We start from the raw sequence: 15,906 nt of genomic DNA, 5'->3' as shown, positions 1-15,906 counted from the left end.
AAATAAAAAAGGAAAAGAGATGGTGGGGAAGGAAGTTGGGGCATGAAGGAGAACCCACATATATGTCTTAAACGAAAGAGGTGATGAATTGGAGCAGAAACAATGAAAAGGGTGTCTTACATTCTTACTATAAATGAATTCAAGAATGGGAGATCACATGCCAGTCTTCTTCACTTGCGTCACCCACATAATTCTCCCTCAATCCCATCTATACTTACACATATACATACATACATACATACATACATACATACATACCATCAAAATATTCCGAATGAATAATGCATGAGAGAGAGAGAGAGAGAGAGAGAGAGAGAGAGAGAGAGAGAGAGAGAGAGAGGTAATAAATTAGTAGTGTGCAAACATTAAATTCAACCTGCTAATGGGTCATCATATCATAATGCCATATTTCTTTATATATGTATATATATATATATATATGTGTGTGTGTGTGTGTAAGAAATTACTTTATTTACCAACAAATTTTATCTCCATATTTTTTTTACCCTTGTGTTAATTAACAATTTTGTGGAGTAATATGTAGGGTAATGTAATGGTTGCTCCATTATCAAGTCATTAATAACTTAACAACATTATGCCTTGGGGTAAATGTAAGAAAGGAATAAAGATGTTGTCTTGCTTATTTTTATAAGTAAAAAATTTTATTAAGATGAAAAATAGTTATACAAATAGCATACGTATATTACCCGAATATGTAATATATATTGTCGAGACTATAGATGTTATAATATAAAATAAGTTTGTATACACAACCAACAATAAAGACGATGACATTAAGTTCAACCCCTTTGCCTTCTTACTTTCTCACTCTCGTGCAGGTCGGACAAAAATTTATAATTAACAAGTCATATAATAGATCCGATAGAAAGTTATAAAATCAAGATAGGTATAAGAATGTATAGAATTATAATATACCCGTCGCGTATTTATCTAATCTTATTGTGGTATATATGATTACATAAAATTTTAATTTTATTTTTAATTCTACTTAGATTTAACAAATTTTTTGATTAATAAATATTTAATTTTATACTTGATAATGTTATTATATATTTAATTATATTTTATTTTAATTAAACGTTCAAAATTTTTAATTAAATTTTAATACTTTATTTAAATATTCTATAAAATTTTTAAATTAAAAACATATAACTTGGGAATATAGCATCTAGAACGTTTTACTCACGAAGCGGATAGATAAACAATTCTTTACCCATTTTGGTTACGGAGCGAGTACAAATTTATATTCTTTTCATAAACCGACGTGAACATATCCATCCTACTCTCATATGTAAACGTGAGTATTTTTCATTTGGTAATATGTTATTTAACAAGTCTACGCGTAAAGATAGCCCAAACACATACTCAAATTTCTTGAATTTACTACATTTGGATGAATGTGTAACTATTAAAATTAGTCAATTTTTGAAAATAATTGTATCGTAAACATGATAAACAACATTAGGCAAAAAATATCTTGTACTTGAAATTCATACAACACTTGAAATTGATCAAAATTTCATAAATCTAATGAAATTTATAGAACTTTCGAATCAAATTACGTTCTTTTTACCCTTCAAACAATTTTTTTAAATAAATTTAAATATCATTAATTAAGCGACACACATTCACTAATAATAACATGATAAAAATAACTTTCGAATAAACACACGTGTAGAAAAACAACCCTGCTCGAGTCCACGATCTCATGTAGAAAAGAAAATGCACCAATTATTCAACTAAATAGCGATTATTTGTTTTCTTAACAATTAATGATAGCGTGATTTAAATATTATAGACATAAAGCTTAATAGTCTTTGAAATTATATTCTTAACGTGGGTTTAAAAAAAAAGGATTTGATTATAAATAAATCCCTTTAACGTCACGAAATTTATGCTAACTACATTCGAAAGAATTTTAATTATGGTTTAAATTGATTGGATTCCATTTGAACAAAGAGTATCATTGAAATAATAGCAAACGATATATAGGCTAAAACTATAATTTTTAACAATTGCGGGTAGGGGGTATAGAAATAAGAGAAACATAATATACGGGCTAAAACATAATTTTGGAAAGGTACGGGCATAATAAGAAAATACAAGAATATATGGGTGGAAACCAAATATTTAGTGTCTAATGATGCCCTAATATCTCCAAAATCATTTTCTTACTTGAGATAATAAAAATTATTTCCATCTCTCTTATGGGAATTGATTCTTAGTGAAAAAATACACCAATTTAATACCCCCAAAAAAAAGCAATAAAGTATTATATATATATATGTATATAGAGTTTAATTATAAATAAAGTCCATAAAAGAACAAATTAAGTTTACAAAACTCCAAAATCAAGATCAAGGTTTTAATATTACCCAAACAAATTTGTTTCAAAACCCAAAATTTATTTACTTTTATTGAAAAATCACAAAATATAATTTTATACCCAATTTGCCAATTTTTGAAGGGGGAGAAAAAAGGGATAAACTTTTTGCAATTTAGGGTTTCATTTTTTTTTTAAAAAAAATGTTTAACTTTAAGATTTTCCTCAACTAACAAGTCCAATTTTAAGCAACATACTAAAATCTATGTAAATATATATATATATGTGTGTGTGTGTGTGTATGTATAAAATTACAAAGGTGTTTTCCTAATATTCTGCCATCTCCTATTTTGGAAGTGCACTTAGAATAGGTGCATATAGTTTCAACTAAAATATATAATGTTAGTAATTAAAATTTTCAAAGAGATAATGTTTGAATTTTTTGTGTGTTAAAAGAAGCTTTTAAAGTAAATTTGGCTAAAAAAATATAAATTTTCGATAAGACATCAAAAATAGTAAAAGATAGATAATTTTTAGTTTTTCTTTTGAGTGAAAATTAATACATATCCTAATTACGTAACACATATATATACTAATAATAACACAATTAATAATATTATAGTTTTTTTTTTTAAGAGAATACTTAGAAAATATAGTATAACTTATACTCACATCCGGTCAATGAGTGGCTCGTTATATAGAATTTTTAGTTAATAACATAATTCCGTGTAAGTTAATGACATTCATTCCCATACGACAAACCCATTTTCAAAAATCTAAAAATGTGTCTCCACTTATATTCCATATAGCAAAAACTCATGTGTTCTTTGTATATTTTAATTACCATTCAAGCAAATAGAAAATAAGAAGGAAAAAAAAAAGAATTTTAAACCTTTTAGCATGATATAGAGAAATTATTAAGTTTCCACCAAACAATAAGGAGTGAAAATAAAAAAAACTCGAACCACATGGAATCATCACATCATCATCGTCATAAGAGCAGAGGTAATGCCTTCAAAATAGTTAATGAAGAACATGGCGCCACCATATTAGCATTAAGATTTTCGAAATATCTCTTTCGATAATATTTAGTTCATCTACAAATTGGTTACCTTCAAGGAAGTAGTGTCTTCGTTATACTTGTTGACAACAACACCGGGAGGAGAAAGAGGTGGAGGAAGATGATTCTTACATGAATCATATGCTTCATGATAATAAATTTTATTTGAAGAAATTAATAATCCATAAATCACGTACCAAAATAATAAACTTTTATATTTTTCAAGATTGGAATATAAAATATGTGCTTTTATTCTTTTTAAAGTAAATATTTGATAATTTGATCTTCTTAAAAGTATAGCTAATTAGAAGGAAAAAAATAATTTATTCTCAAACAAGATTAATTTCTAGTAGTTTTTAATTTGAATGTGGGTTACCTGATCTTAAATAATATTGAGTTTGGGTAGCCAATAACTGGTAAAAAAATAATTAAGAACTCTTTTTTTCCTGATTATTAATTATTTTTTTATATATATTTGACGAATGAACTACCTTTATCAATATATAAAGATTTTAAGTTTGATTATTGTAATCTTTTAGCTTCTAAAATGATATGTTTATCACGTATTTGGGTTTGATTGCTTGAAAGCTTCAGTTACAAGCTTATTTATTTGATTGTCTAATAGTTTTAGCATTGCATATAAGGATTTGATTACTTAAAACATTCTGGGCGTGAGAGAGAACGTAAATGTTTAATTGTTTGATCGTAATATTTTTATTTCTCATAAGATTTAAGAGCGATACTTTAAGAAAGATGGTGATTATCGTTTTTAGCTTCAATGGCTTTGAAGACAATAAGACTTGCCTTCGACTCACTCTTCACTCTTTTCGCTATTCTTTTTATGATCTATACTATTGTTAGATACATTCATTTATGAAGGTGGCAAAATGGGTATGATTATTTAACGAAATATATTAAAATAATTAGGTCTAATATTGTATAACAAATTCACCTCGTAATTATTTTTTATTTAACTACTCAAATACTTTTATTACTTTTTTAATTTTTTTAACCAAATTAATAATTTTGAGTGTGTAAAATTTTAGTGCCAACACATATCATTTCTTATTCCTTTTGGATGATTTATTCTTCTCTTTTTTTTGACAAAAAAAAAAAAAAGATTTAGTGGGAGTTTTTTCTTAGGTTTGATCTTTTAAAATGATATATATTTGATATATATACGTAGAGAAAATAATAATTTTCTTAATAAAATTTAGATGCATATAAATTTATAAATTTTTTTAGAATCGTGTCCGATAAATATTATTAATTTACATGACAAATGACATAACGGTCACGTAACGTTTATAAGTCAAAGTTTATTAATTTTGAATAAAATCATTAAATCAAAAAACAAAATAGAAAGTTAGGCCCTTCACTTCAAAAATTGAAATATAAAGAGGCAACACAAAAAAGAGAGAAGGGAAGATGAAAGAGTAATTTTGGAATTAAAGTACATTTCACTCGGCTATATATATATATATATGTATATGAATATGAATATATATATATATATATATAACAAAATACAATTAGAATACAAATTAGGCGCACCCAAAAGTCTCATCCACCATGACCATCCACTAGTCAGTTTTCAAAAAATGACATCTCTAAATAGCAACCTCAAGCTTCATCCACTTTTCCCTTATATACAAATTGAAATATTTAATGAAGAGCTAATACCATAATGTTGCTACCTCAAAATAAACACTAACCCATTTCCTTGTATATCATCAATGGACATTTTTTTCTACTTCTTCTCATATACAAAAGATTACCCACAAAAAGACATACATATAGTACCAGCATATATACATATGCAACTATATATGTGTGTGTGTGTGTGTGTGTAAAAGAGAAAAATAATATAAGTTTTTGTGAGTGTGTGTGAGCTGGGTGATTTGCTGAAGGGTCTATTTTTTGGTCTATAAATACCCATCTGCTAAGACAACCAACTTCTATTTTCTGCAAGTGCGTTATTACAAAGGAAGAGAGAGTGGGTTTTCAAGAATTCTCATCCTTTCTTTCTTTCTCCCCTTCATCTTTTTCCATTAAGCTTAGCTAGTTTCCTTACCAGGTTAGTGGGTTTAATCCAAAAACCACACGTAACCCAAATAATAATTCCATTTCATTATGATATATACAAACACACACATATATGTATGTACTGATTCTGATCTATGTATGTTCTGGTTAAAACTTGACCATCTGATCAAATCAAATCGTATGTTTTGGCTTTTCACCATTTTCAGCTTTCAACCACGGAGTTCCCTAATCAAGAACCGGAAAGCAGCTCTTCCCAGAAGAAAATGGCAAGAGGGAAAATCGAGATTAAGCGGATCGAGAACACAACAAATCGACAAGTTACTTTCTGTAAACGTCGTAATGGTTTGCTCAAGAAAGCTTATGAGTTATCTGTTCTTTGTGATGCTGAAGTTGCTCTCATCGTCTTCAGCAGCCGTGGCCGTCTTTATGAGTATGCTAATAACAGGTATTTAATCCTTCATGATCTGGGTTTTTCTGGGTTTTCTTTTTCTTCTTTTCTTGTTTGAGCTCTTACCTGTCTTAGTTTCTCTCTCTTTTTTCTATTTTCTGAGCGTATTTTGTGCTGTTTCAATTGATTTTTATAGCATGGGAGGATCGTATGATTGAATTTTAGGCAGTGGAAGTTGAGTTTATAATTTGGGGATCCATGAATATATATATAGAAAACTAAGATTCTTTTATCTTTGATACCCAGTTTAATTTCTTGGGTTTTTTTTTTTTTTTCTTTTACTGAACTTGGCTTTATGGGTTTTTTTTTTCCTCTTTCTTCTCTAACCTTAATGTGCTCTTTCTCCTTCCTTTGAGAAAAAAAAGGGAAAGGAGAAAGAAAAGAAGAAATGTTTGGGTTTTCTCTTTCTTGTCTAAGCTTGTTTTCTTAGTTCTTTCATTTGATAGATATGCAGATCTGTTGAAATATTTGATAAACTGCTGTTATAGTACTTGCTGTGACAAGTAACTAAGAGCTAGGGTTGTCAATTACATATATATACATATATATATATGTATGTATTTACAGTGATATGAAATCATCTTACTTCTTCTGCAACTTCATTGCTGCTAATTACTTTTTCCATTTTCAACTCTTTTATATTTCTCTCTCCACATGGACTGTGATTGGATCAAATCCATCAAAGTCTTCTGCTTCAACAAAACAAAAACCTATTTTCTCATTACTCCCTTTGACATCTCCTTAAAAAAATAACTGGCTGTCAGATTAACACTAGCTAGGGTTCCTTCCCTAAAACTAACATTTCCCTTCTACTTAAACCAGATTTCACTTCAATCAATCTCCCAAACACCACATTATCACACCCACCTCATGGGGTTTTTTCTTTTTTTCTTTTTTCTTTTTGGTTCTACATCTTTCTGATCTTGACCCATTTGCCCTCCTCAACAAATTGAAACCCAAAACTTAGTCAAGTTCATCTATAAAACAATATTAACAAAGAAAGAAAGTCTCTCTCTCTCTCTCTCTCTCTCTCTCTCTCTCTATCTATATATAATATAAATGGGTGTCCATAAAATCTATGAAAGATAACATCTTTCACCAATTAGTATATGTTAGACAAGTGTGATGGAGTTAACTAAAAATGGGTATGTGGATTTGGGATTAGTTTTACCATTTTACCCTTTTTTATAGCTCAAAGCCATTGATCAACTAGGGTTGTGTTAATTACTTTGTGTTAGCTGGTTTGGTAGTTGGTAATAAGGAAGAACATGTATAACATATATATATGTATGTACATATTGGAATCTTTGGTCACGTCAGAGATGATTTTTCAGTTGTTGAATGCTGACAATTATGACTGGTTTTTTTTTTTTTTTTTTTTTGCTTGTCATGATTCCTTTTTCAACTTTTTGGAAATCATGTAAAGAATTAAGCATTCTTCTTCTTTCTAGTTTCTTCTTCTACTTGAATCATGTCTTGTGCTTTCCACATTTGCCTTTTGAAGCTCCCAGTCACCCCTTAATCTTTCACTCTTCTGGAAACTATTTCTCCAAAACAACCCTTTTATCAGCTTCAACATTTCCATGCTTCAAAACCCTCACCCAAAACCTAATTAACAACCCCCTCATATACCTACATACATACACCCACACCCATCTACCCATCTTCATGCTTTCCCCGTATACACACATACATACATAAACACACCCATATATATAAACTTGTAATCTACGCAGTTTGATGACTAAAGTTACAGTCTTTCACTTACCCATCTTTCAAAAACATGATTAACTCCTCCTTACTCTTAATATACATTCATTAAAACTTCTTTTCACTGGATTTGAAGATGAATGATTTATAGTTATTAAATTATTTTTCTGGGTTTAAAAGAGAAAATTGAAGAGGGTAGGAGGTACGAGCCAATGGGGGTTCTCTGCACTTTTTGGGAGCGTGCAATCAAGGTGGTAGCAGACCTTCTCTGCTACACACCACAGTCTGTGACTCCACAAGCAAACAAATTTCCTTTTCTGTTTTTCCCTTTTTAATTTCACTTAACAAATTTTTTTCAATTAAAAAAATTAATTTTTTAATTAAAATTTTAATTTTTTTTGACTAAAAGTTTGATTTTTTTAATAAAAAATTCGATTTTTTAATTAAAAATATATTATTTTTAATGTTTGAAAATCTGAGACGTTGAAAGCTTTCTGGGGATTTTTTTTTTGCAATAACCGAGGTGGGTTTTACATGCTTCTGCTGGGTATTACGTTCAAACGTAATGTGTAAATGACACGTGGCACAGATATTTAGGTTCATATTACTTAGCCAATCATATTTAGGGATTTTGTGCCACGTGGCACGTTCGAACCAATCAGTGGCTCGACAAAATTAAGGTAACACCAATTCCTCTGACTAAAACCTATTCCTTCTGCTGTCTTTTCTTTTTTTGCTGCACTGCACCACCGTCATTTCTGTAAATCAGTCTTCAATTTTTAATATATTATATATTATATATGTATATATATATATATATATATATATTTAAGAACGATTTAAGTGATGGGATAACGTAGTAAAGTATGGAGTCAATTAAAATTTAATTATTAATTATATTAATTTGTAAATAAGAAATTTCTTGCCGTGCTGGTTTTCTGGGTTCAGTAACTGGAAAAATGGTAACTTCGTTAAGGCTGATTTATATAAATATATGGGTGAGAAGTGTCGGTGGTATTTAAGCCAGATGCTCACTGGATGCTGATTGACTGTATCTATCTATCTATCTATCTATCTCTATATATATATATACACACACACACACTCTCTAGTATCAGTTAGTTTGATCTTTGCCTTGACATTCAAAAGTTTATGTGAAGATGATCCCTTTTTCTTCCTAACTTACCTCATCTTATAGCAGTATCATTAGTTCATATATATATATATATATATATATACATACACATACATGTAATACATGTATATGTTGCCTCAGTATATCCAAAAGTAATCAAACTTCTTTTTTTTTTAAAAAAAAAAAAACTACAACAAAAACCAGGAGGCAGAAAAATTTCCTTGTTGAAAGGAACTATCTTATACTCCACTTACCTTTTCTTTGATTTTCTTTTAATCATTTTTTAATAGTTCCAGTTAATATATATATATATATATATGTCTTAATACAGAACTAAAACTCAGTTTATTGTGTTTTACTTAACACTACTCAGACTTGAGAGTTCCATAATGATGGAAATATAATTTGCAAAATGGAACTATAGTAATTTATTTCTATCATAAAAAATTTCACTTTTTTAACTCTAATAATTATCAAAAATATGTGTCGACGTGTAAACTATGTCTCGGATTTGATTCTTTTGGGGTAACACCACAAGTTTTACTTCGTAATCTCCTAGTTCATACTTGAATAGTCTTTATATAGATAAACTTTAGCCTCCGTATATAAAATTTGGTTCGACTATAACTTAATAATTAACAAAATTATTAAAAAAAGAATCAAAATTATCTATTCTTTAATTCATTATAGGATCACCGAATCACTTCTAAATCTCTTTTTTGGTGTCATCGTAGTTCTTTTAATCTCTCTGAAATTTACTTTTTAGTCATCTCATTTTGTATGATGTCTAAAGTTTTGAAACAACTTTTCTAAAAAATATTCTTAATAATTCCAATGACTCAACTTGTTAAAAAGAAGTATTGACATGTAGGCCATATTCGTGATTCAAATTTTTCGGGATAAGGCTACGGATATTGCAGTTTGAACGTAAATAGTATATTTTGATCAAATTAGAGATAAACCATTATTAGTGTATATATTGGAATATAAATAGTTGTTAATTTCTTTTTTCTCTATGAAAGTGTAAGTTTGAGTCGTATATTATGCATCTCATGTATCATTGTCGAAGGTTATCTTATATCTTTTTTTTAAATTAAAAAAAATGCACTAGCAAATTAATTGGGTTGGCCAACACTATAGGTGTTGATTTAAGTAGATGAAGTGATACCAATTTTTTATATACATATATATATATATATAATTTAATTACCGAAATATTTTAAAGTGTTAATTAGTTACAACGAGAAAAAATCAATATTTCATTCGTAATAATAATAATAATTGACTACATGCTAAGTTTGGTAACTTAATTAGATACAGTATGGAAATGTATCATGAAAATATAATTTTAATTTTTTATCTTTTACTTCGAAAATAAAAACATATGGTAATACGTATGTGTTATTATCTATATGCATACGTGTATGTGATTCTTAAAATAATTTTTTTATTACTTCCAAACTCATACTATTTTTTTATTTTTATTTTAAACTATGATATCTTTTTTAATATTTGATGTAACAAAAATAAAATAAATAAATTTATAGTTTTATTCATAATTTTGATTCGTTTTAAAATAAGATAACATAATTTATCTTATGAAAATTGTGTAACTTTTTGTTTTCCAAACCATAAATGGTCAAAGTCTATATTGACATTCAATTCAAGTGTCAAACTTTTTCTATAATCTATAAATACGTATTCAATTCAAGCGTCAGATTCTTTCTTTAATCTATAAATATGTATTCAATTTAAGTATCAAACTCTTTTTATAATCTATAAATACGCATTAGGTTATAATGGAATCTATTATCAAACAAAAATCACTTCTTTCTAGTGTTCTTTTATCATCATTCAAACACTTTGACAATTTAAGCAAAGTAAGATTTGCCATGGTCTAATAAGACTCAAATTCATTCTTATTTTCATGGGTAGATTGTTCCAGACTTTGAAAAAACAAAAATCCATAAAATCTCGAGCTTAAGAAAAATAATGCAATACAAGAAACCAAAAAGAAAAAGCCTTGTTAATGACTCTTCCCGATGTGAATTTTTCATGCTATGTACTTTGTGGTATATATACATTTGTTTCTTATTATCCTCTCTTCTCCATCAATGATTAATTTGAAACCCTTAACAAATCATCTTATTTTAATTATAAGCGTGAAAACTTCATTTAGTACTTCAACCTGTAAATCTACTATTTTTAAAATTTTTCTTAATCATTTTAAAATGTTTCACCAATTCAAAAAGTTATCATAACGTACAAAAAAAATTAATTTCGTCTTTTATGTCATCAGTCCATCGAGGTTTTTTGTTCACTTCCTGTAGCCTCTTCATGATACTCAAGTTTTTGCTTGTACAATACATACTCATAAGATGAATGTTAAGTAAATTACCTTTTTATCTCGAGTAGGAGCATTAAACACTTGCACTTGATCACTAATCTCATCATAGCCAATGTTACCTTGTTGTTGTCTTTGATCCACATCATGTTTAGGCATAAATGAAATTGTATTTAAATCTCTCAAGTTATCTTTTTAACGGGAAGTTTTTCTCTTCCCATGCAATGTATTCAATAGTTCAAATCATCATATAATAGTTTTTCTCAAAGAGGAATAATTCGTGATAAGGTTTCGAGTTTGTTTTCCTGCCAAAACAACGAACAAATCTATTCAATTTTTACACTTCACGATAATCAGCATATTATTTTTGTTTGTATATAAGGAAAAAAAGTATTATTACTATAAAATAGAAAAGTAAACTGTAAGATTAGAAGATAAGACTGTCTCAAAAAGATTTTTATAAAGACTAGAAAATAAAGTTAAACCAACAATTTCTTTTATAATAAAGATAAATATTTCTAAAATAATCATGAGTCTTATCCTACAAAGAGGAAGAAGAATATTGATATGTTTCAAAGTAACATAGATGGAAAGTAGGCAATTCTTGCCATTACGCTCCAACCAAAAAACTTAAAAACCTAGAAGAAATTGCAACTCTCGAAATGATCCTCACTTCCTTTTTCAATTCATCCCCTTTTGTATATCAAGGACACAAAAGACCTTCCAAGTGAGGGATAGAAAACTAAAACCAAGCCATAAGTATTAAAAAAGTTGTCCAAAATTTCAAGGCTGCATCATAATGGAGGAATGTCAGTCCATGGGATTCATTCCAAGTATAGAGCTATGTTGGGCCTGTGAACTTGTAGTAACTTGTTACTATTATGTTTGTTAAACACATCAATCTTATTAAAAGCTTTTAGCTTCAAAGGAGTTTCTCTTTCCAAAATTTATTGGTGAGAAATTCATTCTAGCTACTGAAATATTAGTAAGGTGTTGAAAATGTTTGTGCATGTATATGTACTTGAAAAATCTAGGGTCCAAATAACGATGTGGCTAAACTAATAATCCCCTCTTTACTCATGTCACAACTATCTTCTGGCATAACTACTGAGTTTTTATTTTCCAAAACATTCAACATAGATTTAGAGATCAAGTGTGTATCAAGTGTAAAATCAAAACCTTTCTTCTCTTGAGCAAAGACCAAGGAGCCTTCACCAAGTTTCAGCTCATCTTCTCCAAAACCGTAATAATACCCACCTTCATCAAGTTTTCCCATTATAAATCAAATTTAGATGAAGAATATGCGAACATCCATCATTTTTAGGTGAAAGTTATACTCCATTTGCTAGTCTTTAAACAAACATCCCCAATACCTGCAACTTCTGAATCATTATCATTAACCATTCTTATTATTCCAAAGTCATGTAGGACGATAAGAATTCTTTCCGTTGAGCAAAGCAACGCGAGCTAGCAACATCTATAACTTAGCTTATCCATTACAAATGAAATTCATAACATCTTCTTCACAGACAAGAATGATATTATTAATCAACTGCAGTGGGTGCAACTAGATCATCATTATTTAAAACCATTTTCTCCTACTTTCCATTGTTACCTATGTTCCCTATTTTCGAATAATAGAAATTCTTCTTAGTTGACCCAGCTCTCCACACTGATAGCACTAGACATTCAACTAAATATATGCTTTTAGATTTTTTTTTTCTTTTAATTCATTTTTCTATTTCTCATGCTGTTGGATAAAACGGTGCAATGAATTAATATGAAGCGGCACAGAAGGTCGATTATATGTATCTGTGGATTAGCACAGCTTTTTCTTAATTTGTTCTATTTTGTTTGGAAATAAACTTCAATAGAATTGATCATTAACATGCTTGAAATAAAAATGAAAAAATATTGGATGTTCCAAGAAAGAGTTCCCTTTCTACATCAGATTATTTTATATGTATATATTCTGATTATGGTTAATTATGCTCTCGTCCTAGACTATTTTCTTTCCTTTGTATAGTAATCATTGCAAACATATTAAATAAGAAACAAGATTTATATTTGAATAGGTTGATACTCATTCCCTTTCCCATTTTTCAAGCTTTAGAGATCATATATAAGATCATATATATCGACGTATAGAAACTTATAACTTTTTGCAGTGTCAAAGCAACAATAGAAAGGTACAAGAAAGCATGTTCTGATGCCACAAACCCAGGATCTGTCACTGAGGCCAATACTCAGGTAAAGCTTCATTTTTTCACTTCTATTTTTTTTTTTTCTTGGTTTTGAGATATAGAGTGTTTTAATATAAATTTTGTTCAGAAGTTAATTCCTTTTCAAATGGAAACAATATATGAATCATACATATATAACCACCTCTATGATCCTAGATACATATATTTTTTGTCAAATGGAAACCAGCCAGGTAAAAATTAAGTAGTTAATTGTTATTTTAAAGTTTAAAAAACTAGTGATGTTATAGTGTGATAGCACCATGGTGATCCTTGGTTACTCAGTTTTATCAGCAAGAAGCCACGAAACTGCGAAGACAGATCCGGGAGATTCAGAATTCCAACAGGTATGATTGATGAACTTACAAATATACTGTGTATATATGTTTATAAGTTTAATCATTTGAAGGGTGATGATAGATACATGGGTGATGTAATTTTTTCAAGGCATATTCTGGGTGAGGCTCTGGGCTCTTTGACTTTCAAGGAACTCAAGAATCTGGAAGGAAGACTGGAGAAAGGAATCAGCAGAATTAGATCCAAGAAGGTTTATCTTTGAATATTCTGAATTCCACCTCCTGCAACATGACATTACATCAACTTAAGTTTCTTAATCAACTAATATACAATATTGTTGAATTGTGGCAGAACGAACTTCTATTTGCTGAAATAGAGTACATGCAGAAGAGGGTAACTTCTCTTTTTTTCTTTCCTTATCCTTTGGTCTCTCTTCTTCTTCTTCTTCTTCTTATTATTATTATTAGGGTTTGTGTTAAGCATACAAGTTCATATGACATGATTTGTTTTAGAGGAAAATCAAATTTAGGCAGCCTTTCATAAACTACACTACAATATTAACTAAATAAATGTTAAATTTGTTGAAAATAATAATTTGTAAATTAAAAAAAAAAAAAAATTACGTTACTAAGAAATTAGAATTAATTACGATTAATGAAAACTTAAAAGTCTTTTTATTAGTTTCTCGTTGTCCTTTCTTTCATTTTCAGCAAAGTATTATTTAGAGTTAATCTATATTTTAAAATTTTTCCGACATTTTTACGATATGATCTTATTTTTAAAGGAAAATCAAATTTAGATTAGCCTTTCATAAACTACACTACAATACTAACTGAAGAAATGTTGAAGTCCAACATTAGAAAAGTGCAGTATGACACTTTGTTTAGTGCACAAAGTACTCATGCACTGAACAAGCAACAAGAATCGCGAACCCCGCGATCGAATGAGTCAAAATTTGGAGATCGTGTCAGTGTTTCGGAACTACTTTGGAATTGTAGTAGGATCCTGCAGTCTTTCAGTGGTTTCAGAACTGCATTTGAGCTCTGAGGGCCATTCTTGAGTCCCCAAAGCAAGACACAGTTGTAGTGGGTAGGTAGCTAGAGGTGAGCAAAGTTAGTAAGAAGTTGAGACATTAGAGAAGATGAATCAGTAATAAACTGTTGAAAATAATAATTTGTTAATTAAGTAGACTCTTCATCTGATTTGATTAAGGAGTTAAAAAATGATAATCTACAAATTAATCAGATTTTTTTTTTTATCTTACAAAAAGTTAAAGATTACAGATGTGTTTTTTTAGTTTTTCTTAGAAGCTCATAGTTCATAAATTGGAGTTAATTACAATTCATGTTTCTATAATTTTAAAAGTTATGTTAGTGTTTATATATAGTATAATATATTTGAAGGTTTTCTGTGACAATCACTGATGAAAACTAGTATTTATATTAGTCTCTCAGTTCTTCCTTCCTCTATGTTTCCAATAAAGTATTACCTAGAGTTTGACTATTTTCTAAAAATTTTCCAAACATAAATACTAGTGTTGGGGGAGAGCAGTTGTAGTTTAATTCTGGGTAATGTAATATCAACTTCCATTTTGCAGGAGATAGAGCTGCAGAATGATAATATGTATCTGAGAGCAAAGGTGTGTGTATACATGATAATATATGTATATGTATATATGTATAAATATTGAAATAATGAAAGTTGATGGGTGATGGGTTTTTTTTTTTCAGATAGCTGAAAATGAGAGAGTGCAAGAACAGCAACAATCCAATCTGATGCAGGGATCTGTTTATGAATCCATGCCTTCCCAATCACAAACCTATAACCGGAATTTCCTTCCTGTAAACCTTCTTGAACCCAATCATCAGTACTCCGCCGATGATCACACTGCTCTACAACTCGTGTAAGCTATATATATGCATATATATATATATATGGATTTTCTCGTTCAAATATCACTAAAACTTTTTAATTGGGTATGTTGTTTGCATGCAGTTGAAATCCGGGATGAGCAGCAGCTATATAACATATATATATATATATGTATGAAGCAGTAAAAGTGATATTTCCCGTATGTGTATGAGATTTGATCAGAGAGAGAAAGAGAGTATGGATAGTTGTAAGAAATTCAGCAACGTGAATGAATGATTTTAAATTCAGCAGCTATTTAGCTGTGTTAATTAAATTAGACATTTTAATTACCTTAAATCCTAACCCACTTCCCTATGAATTTAAATTAATCCATAGATTGATATTTGCAAATTACTATTTTCAATAGAACA

The 15,906-nt window shown here is 29.0% G+C and overlaps 1 protein-coding gene across 5 annotated transcripts; it reads left to right on the top strand.

Moving 5' to 3' along the window:
• The first annotated feature begins 5,257 nt into the window (after positions 1-5,257).
• SHP1 (K-box region and MADS-box transcription factor family protein) lies at positions 5,258-15,825 on the top strand. 5 transcript variants are annotated; one of them, XM_022042696.2, is made up of 9 exons: positions 5,258-5,564; positions 5,657-5,895; positions 13,256-13,337; positions 13,613-13,674; positions 13,748-13,874; positions 13,976-14,017; positions 15,222-15,263; positions 15,355-15,527; positions 15,620-15,825. In XM_022042696.2, the coding sequence occupies exons 1-9, from the start codon at positions 5,538-5,540 to the stop codon at positions 15,621-15,623; spliced, it is 798 nt and encodes a 265-aa protein (XP_021898388.1). In that variant the 5' UTR covers positions 5,258-5,537; the 3' UTR covers positions 15,624-15,825. The 5 variants fall into 5 exon arrangements, with proteins under 5 accessions (XP_021898388.1, XP_021898390.1, XP_088072777.1 ...); XM_022042698.2 differs by having other exon boundaries at positions 5,265-5,481; XM_022042697.2 differs by having other exon boundaries at positions 5,274-5,564; positions 13,775-13,874.
• Positions 15,826-15,906: the final 81 nt, after the last annotated feature.

Source organism: Carica papaya, chromosome 3 (genome assembly GCF_054855325.1).
Source record: "Carica papaya isolate Zhongbai chromosome 3, ASM5485532v1, whole genome shotgun sequence".
Taxonomy (NCBI): domain Eukaryota; kingdom Viridiplantae; phylum Streptophyta; class Magnoliopsida; order Brassicales; family Caricaceae; genus Carica; species Carica papaya.
This window is presented reverse-complemented; position numbering and strand designations above follow the sequence as displayed.